General features: G+C 45.0%; 1 protein-coding gene across 1 annotated transcript in view; it reads right to left on the reverse strand.

Annotated features, from left to right (window-relative positions):
* Positions 1-7,802, reverse strand: part of CACNA2D3 (calcium voltage-gated channel auxiliary subunit alpha2delta 3) — a 982,973-nt gene that overhangs the window by 667,152 nt on the left and 308,019 nt on the right. The window contains exon 6 of the mRNA XM_004702433.2: positions 1,012-1,071. Coding sequence (XP_004702490.1) covers positions 1,012-1,071 — 60 coding nt within the window. The remainder of the gene's footprint in view (positions 1-1,011; positions 1,072-7,802) is intronic.

Consider the following 7,802-nt stretch of genomic DNA (forward strand, 5'->3'; position numbering starts at 1 on the left):
TGTGCCTCAGTCCTCCCTGCACATCTGTAAAGGAACCCTTTCCCACTGTGCCTCAGTCCTCCCTGCACATCTGTAAAGGAACCCTTTCCCACTGTTCCTTAATCCTCCCTGCACATCTGTAAAGGAACCCTTTCCTACTGTTCCTTAATCCTCCACTTCAATGAGTCATTTGTATCCACCGAAGACGCAGATGTGAAAGGTAATAGATGGGAGTGAGGACAAGAGATGCAGTCACAGGAGGAAGATGCATTTTTCGCATTGTTATTTCTTTTTGTAGATATGTGCCTGCCTTATCTCCAGTTTTTAAGGAAAATGTGGCAAAAATCAACAACATCTCCTAACTGTGGCTGCCCGCCACTTAGGGAAATATATTCCAGCCATCACAGAATTAAAGACCTGGGACTGCTTCTTGTAAAAGCCACAGAGCTCACCAGGACAGTACAGATGAAAGCTCCTTCAGGAGGGACCCCAGGCACCTGTGAGTATTACGCAACTCACTCACTTCCTTCTATGATGTTCTCCATGCAAACCAACACCCAACCCTTCACACCCAGTCACACACACAGGCGCCCCAGGACCAAATGCATGGTGCTGACTAAACAGACATGCAAAGACGCAAAGCCCAGGTCTGAGTGGTCATTTCACTTTTAAAATACAATTAATAGCCAATTAAGGGTAGAGCCATTGCTATGCTGCTTTCCTTCGCTTGTATTCAAAATCCAGTACAGAGGAAGGATGTGGACAGACTCTTCTAACAACATCATCAGTTTATAATTAAGAGCTCTGCTGATTGCGGTCAGTTTCCTGGTTTCGATCTCTCAAAGCTGGGGAGCAGTTCATAGAAATCTAATTCCATGTACGAGAGAAAGAAAGGTTGAGCATCATAATCCTGCCTTGCCCCCCAGCTGGATGCCAACCTCTCACAAGCCTGTCTTGGGAACTTGGTATTCCTACATGCCTGGTATCCCTCCTTTGGCCAAGAAAACACTGAATCAAAGTATAAAGACGTACCTGCAAGTCTGCATCGAATTCATGTTTCAGATGTGCTTCCTCTGCAGCTTCAACAAGACGCTGGAAAGACAGAAGGTGGCATTAGGATCAGAAGTGTGACCTGCACGCCATGTCTGGCTACAGTGTGGGAAGATGGGCACATCTCCCTCTCCCCAAAGTGACAGATTGTAACATGGCTTGCTGTGCTGCCAAGCAAGGAAATTAATCAGTGTCAACTTCAGCTTTTTAAGTCTGGGCATATCCGGATATGGGGCAAATCACCTACAGTGAAAATAATCATCGTGTGGGCCTTCGTTATGTATACATCAGTTCTTTCAACAAATGCTTGTTAGGCATGTCTACACATGCACAAAGGCTGCCCCTCTGGGCAAAACCATGGAAGCCACTGGTGCTGGTGACCTCATGCTGAGTCCACTGAACTTACACAGAACAACGCACTCCTGAGGCTCTTAGTCAACATTATTGATTGGAGTCCATCACTAAGCGATGGAACTTTCTTCCCCAATGTTTGGGGGCTGTGTGTGTGTGGGAGGGGTATGCATTTAAATGTTCTGGCCATTCCAGGTCTTTATTTTTGGACGAAGCTCTCCACTGCCATGAGCAGGTGGCAAGGACGTGCACTGTGTGGCCCATGAGTGCGACTTTGACACTCGCATCCGGGTCAGGAAACCACTGATGCCAAGTCAATCAGCAGCGCCCACAACAACACAACCCTCGGTACTTTGTGGGCTGAGGAAGCGGAAACACTTCATAGCCCATTCAAAAAAATTTCACAAATAATTTATTCAAAATAGGAAAAAATAAATAAAAACAATTTCACGACATGTCTTCATTTAAAGACAATCAACAATAACCAACATTTTCATTTCACATTTCCAACAGTATTTCCCATCATGAAAATACAGGCAAGAGAATACTGTAGAAAAGTCTAACTTAAAAAAAAAAGCTTTAAACATGTTTTAAATTTTTATTATCTTTTTAAGAGGCTTCATTGCCCACTAGGTGAGGCTCACAGAGCACATCCTCAGGTTTACACTCGACAAGCCCTATACATCTTGCCCCAGCTCATCCGCAGCACTGCTCTCGAGGGCCAGTGCTCATCCCATTTCCTCCACGGGCATCCTGCTTCCGCTCCGCCTTCCTTCCTAACTCTCTAACTCTGTCCTTGTGGAAAGGCTTCCTTTTGAACTTCAGTGCGTGATTATCTAACATGGGACAATTCCAGCTTTCCACAAACTTTTTAAAGCCCTCGCACAGTGGAATAACATCATACCGAAATTAGGTCCAGGTGAAAATGGACTCATTTTTCTCACGGTGACTTGTAGAGTTCATGCTATCTTTAACTTGCTTTCCTTGACATAATATAGACCTGTGTTTATAATAGCCTATGTCTGAGAAATGACAATATTCATATTATTCTCTAAATAGTGACTGAGAGGCAAATGTCCCATATCATAATTATTACATTGAAATGAAAATGAAGAACTGAAATATATTGGAATAATTTAACCAAAAACCAATCAGCTGCCACACAGAGCCCCTTTCCAAACATGAGCCCATGTGTTCAAGGGCAGAACTGCACTCCATAGGGTTTTCTGAGCCGGGACCTTTCAGAAGAAGGCTGCCAAGTCTCACTTCTGAGGGCCTGGGAGTCCTCGAGGAACTGTCTGTTCCACACAGAGACTCCTGGGCAACTTCAATCCACTGCCACGGAGTTGAGTCGACTTGTAGGGCAGAGTAGAACTGCCCCAGAGGTTTTCCACACCTGTCATCTTTATGGAAGCAGACTGCAAAGTCTTTCTCCCACGGAGCAGCTGGCAGGTTCGAACCACCCACCTTGCACTTAGCAGCTGAGTCCGTGCTTCATCACTGCATCACCGGGGCTCCTTTGGAGAGCTTTGTTGTTGCTGTCAGGTGTCACTGAGGTGTTCCTACTCATAGTGACGCCATGACAAAGGAATGAAGCACTGCCTGGTCCTGCACCAGCCTCACCATCGTTCTTGTGGAGCCCTTTGTTGCAGCCACTGCGTCCATCCATCTTGCCGAGGGTCTTCCTCTGTGCCCAGTACCACGGCTTTACCAAGCATGATGTCCCTCTCCAGGAATTGGTCTCTCCTGATAACCTCTTCAGGCACCAGGAACACAGAGAGTTGATATGCCAGCGGCTGTCGCTGAGCAAAGAAGAGACCTAGGACAGTGGTCCTCAACCTTCCTCATGCCGCGACCCTTTCAGGCAGTTCCTCATGTTGTGGTGACCCCCAACCATAACATTATGTTCATTGCTACTTCATAATTTTGCTACTGTTATGAACCAGGCGACCCCTGTGAAACAGTTGTTCAACCCTCAAAGGGGTCATGACCCACAGGTTGAGAACCACAGGGCCACAGTCAGAAGCACCAGTTCTAATTCTAGCCCCGATGCTCACCCAGGTTGACCAGTTGTAAGATCTTGGACAAGTTCATTCTTCTGTCGGGGACCCACTTTCCTCCTCACAAGCACATGAAAAGCTTTCTCAAAGTACAGCCCCCCCTGGTGGGCAGCCCCTGCTTGACCAGGAACTTGCTGGAAAGGTTCCAAGATTCCAAGAAAGGTTCCAAGATTCCAGCCTAGTCTGAATGGATCCATCAAAAATTCGAGGGCAGGGAACTCGCTATAATTCATGTTGTTACTAAGTCGCTCAAGTTTGGGAATTCTGACATTCACAACACTCATCCCAGACCTTACCTCACTCTCGATGCCTTGCTCGATGAGCTTCTCATCTCATCTATATTTAAATATTCATATATGATTACACTGGTGTATATATGTATATCTGCTGTAAGACATCAAATTCTGAGCAGAAGAAAAGCCTGGCACAGAGGGCTGGGAAACAGAGGAAAGGAAAAGGAAAGAGAAGCATGATCGAGTGAGTACACTCACTCCAGCCTTCCCATGGGTCACGGGCTCTCGTAATCCACCTAGTCAATGAGCGTGTCAGCGTCCAGGATCATGTGATACACTCTGCAAATGTATCAATGTGGACCCTGACAGCTGAGTGACAGGCACGGCCAGAAGAAATCAATATGCGTCTGAGAGCAATGCACACCATCTTTGTAATGTTACCGTTTCTATGCATGTATCATGAAATTGATCACACGTTGAACTTCACAGTGTGTAAGAAATCCTGGTGGTGCAGTGGGTTAAGCAGAGGCTGCTAGCCAACAGGTCTGCAGTTTAGACCCAGAGACCCACCTCTGGAGAGAGATGCAGCAGCCTGCTTCTGAAAAGACGTACCACTTTGGACACCCCAAGGAGTTCTGCTCTGTCCTATAGGATCATTGGAAGTCAGCAGTAGGCTTTGTTACAGCACGCACAAAAATTGCTCATTTCTGAATATTTACACGATCAAAATAATTCATGCCCTGTGAGCATTTACTAAACACATATACTTTTTTCTTTATCGGAGTTCCTTTATGGTGTCAATGGTTCACTTGCTAGGCTGCTAATGGAAAAGCTAGTGGCTCAAGTCCACTCAAACGGCCCATTGAAGGAAAATCCTGGTAAAATCTACTTCGAAAACCTACCACTGAAAACCCGATTGTGGTGGTTACAGAATCTGTTGTCAACTTGCAAAGGGTGGTGGCTAGCCTGTTACTCAGGTCGCAGCTTGATGAGCTCATTTGAAGGCACTATAAAGATAAATAGCTCACTGGCGGCCAGATACGCACAGACTTTGCTTCGTTTTCCTGCCGGCATGACTCATGGAGCTACTCTAGAGCCCTGGAGCTGGAGGAGCCATGTGGAGACCCAAGCCAGCGTTGAATTACCTCCACTGCCACTGGATCCACAAGACTTCCCAGCAACTGGCCTGTGATCTTCCTGCATTCGGCATCATTGCATGTGTTTCATGAGTCTGAAGAGGACTTTATAGATTGGTATTGGACATATGGGCTAATATCAGACTGATGGACTTGATCTGGACTGGGCTGGAATGTTTTCTCAATACACAATTGCTCTGTATGTAAAGCTCTTTCCTTACCCACATATGAGAGTCTATGAATGTGTCTACCTGGACTGTCACACCAATGCAGTCCAACTCTACTCGGAAAGCACAGAGTTCCTATCACCCCAAACTGACAAGTAACGGCTGGTTATCATCAGCCAAGAACCTCGAGAAGAAATGCTGATGAAACTTCCAACCAATCAAAAGATGAGAATGAAATAAAACTCTCCAATGGCCAAGATCAACCAGCATTGCCAAAAGCTAAGAACTGGAAGTGAAAAGAAGGATGCAATGTTAGACCAATAAATAAAAGATGAAGATGGAAATAAATGAATGGAAATAAGTTATCACAAAAAGTATAGCATGAAGTATATTTATTATATAACACAGTGTATTTATGTCTGTATATATGTATATGGACAGATATAAATACCATGCAACATATTCCTATTTAAGATGATAATCTTAAATGATAATGGTTATTTTTACCATAAACAGTAATGATACAAGGTACAGGCACAAGAAGGGACTATACTGTAAGCATTCCAATAATATGGTGCTAACTATTAAGACTGGACAGAAAACTTGGCACTGGGCTGAGCACTGGGGTCAGAACTTGACCTCGGTGGCCAATGTTCAATGTTCAAGTTCAAGTTAAATATGCTGAATGCCTTTCCCAGCATGACTTGCTTCATCTCTTACACTTCTCGTTTCCACAAAGACATTCTCCCATCATGCCCACCACAAAGCTTTAGGAAGCAGGATTTAAGGAAAGAAAGCAAACCTACAGCACCCATCACCCATTGCTTCATCAAGCATCGATTAATCAGATGCAAATCAATGCTGCTACACAGGGCTCTCTGAAAGCTGGTCCCTTCATGGAGTCCACCATAGCCTGGCCCCATGGGGCTTCCGATACCCAGCAGGCAGGTCTACACCTGCAGGAAGGTTCAGGGAAAGTCAACAAGAACAAAGGCACCTATTGTGGATCCTGGTAATGATAACACACCAAGAACCCTGCGCACAGAAAGAGCAAAACTTAGCTGACCTTTTCCTTGAGGCAATTTTACAAAGGAATTGGGGGTCACAGAAATGTTATTAAAGAGGAAAGTCACGTGCCCTGTTGCTGTTCTGCCTCATTGAAGGCCCTATGTACAACAGAACAGAAAGCCCTGGTGGGGTAGTGGTTAGATTTTGTACTGCAATCCTCATGGTTGGCAGTTCAAAACCACCCGCAGCTATGGCAGAGACTGACTGCTCTCTCCTCCCATAAGCAGTTCCAGTCTCGGAAACCCACAGGAGGGGTCACATTAAGTTGGCACTGACTCCAGTGGCAGGGTTTTTTTCTTCTGTTTTTGTTATTTTGAACAACAATCAGAACAATATCCTGCCCGGTCCTGTGCCGTCCGACAATTGTTCTCATGCTTGAGCCCATCGTGGCAGCCGCTGAGTCGATCCATCTTGCCAACAGTCTCCCTCTGTTTTGCTGCCCCTCTACTTTATCAAGCCTGGTGTCCTTCTCCTGTGATATGTCCAAAGTACATCTGTCCACCCTTGCTTCTCAGGAGCTTCTGGTTGTACTTCTTCCAAGAGGGGCTTGTGCGCTCCTTTGGCAGCACCCGGCAATCCTTCTCCAGCGCCATATTCAGATGCATCCATTCTTCTTCAGGTTTCCCTGCTCAGTGTCCAACTTCCACGTGAATACTGGGAGACGGACAACACTGTGACTTGGTCTGGCACACCGGGGTCCACAAAGTAACATCCCTTAAGAAAATTCATGGTATATCTTCAAATTACAAAGAACATTACCTTGAGACTGTACCATGAATTTACCTAAAAAGAGAATCATACAGAAGTTCTTCCTGTTAATAAAATAAAAATCAATGGAATCAGTCTTCAACATTATTCCATAAAGTCAAGAGCTCTCGACCCCAAGGCTCCCTAGGGGAAAATAGCCTATGATAGCTCTCTCCTTAAAAAAAGAATGAAAGAAAAGGGGGGAGGGTGGTGTGGGGAGGTGTGGGGGGGGGAGGTCTTATCATTAAAGTCAAATGAAGAGTATTTTCCAAAAAGTTTTAAACAAGAAAAATCATTTTAACTTGCTAATATTTTAATTCTTAAACAAGAAACCACCCCTGGGTCTGGGGAGAACTAGAGCTCTATTGTACCTATTAGAAAGGCAGCGTACTTTTAATAACAAGAAGTTAATTTTCCCTTATATGAATTCCCTTTCCCAATCCACAGATGGGCTTATACAATCATGAATGTGCACTTTAATTAAAACTGAGCTATGGAAATCAACATGGCTTTGGACACTTTGGTATTCAAAATGAGCTTTGGTGTGAAAGAAGAAGGCAGTATCGCCCACAGGTCCTCCACCTGGGTGCCTAAAAAAGAGTTTTCTTGAATAAAATTATACTTATATACTGGGCTATGCACCGTGGCTTTGAATACAGCACCTACAAGCTAAAAGATTGCCCTTCGTTGATGAATGTGCCTTTAATGACTTCCTGTATTTCCACAAACTATTCCTGTTTCATGAAATAAACAAGAGCTATCTTTATACATGAGAAGGTTAAATGCCAGGGACCTTGGATAGGATTCATAGCCAGGATGAAGGGCGAGGCCAACATGGGAACAGCAGCAACCGGACAGCCATTGCATTTCAAACCAAGCCTTCCTCCATATTACAATGACGCCACAGAGAGTCACTCCTATGTGTATAAGAAAGAAAGCCGACATGGAAGCAGCACACCAACAAGTGTGATCATGAAGGGCCGAAGGGACCAGGCTTCAAGCACCAAAGGC

This window comes from Echinops telfairi, unplaced genomic scaffold (genome assembly GCF_000313985.2).
Source record: "Echinops telfairi isolate 266 unplaced genomic scaffold, ASM31398v2 ScPeMD7_31;HRSCAF=116, whole genome shotgun sequence".
Taxonomy (NCBI): Eukaryota; Metazoa; Chordata; class Mammalia; order Afrosoricida; family Tenrecidae; genus Echinops; species Echinops telfairi.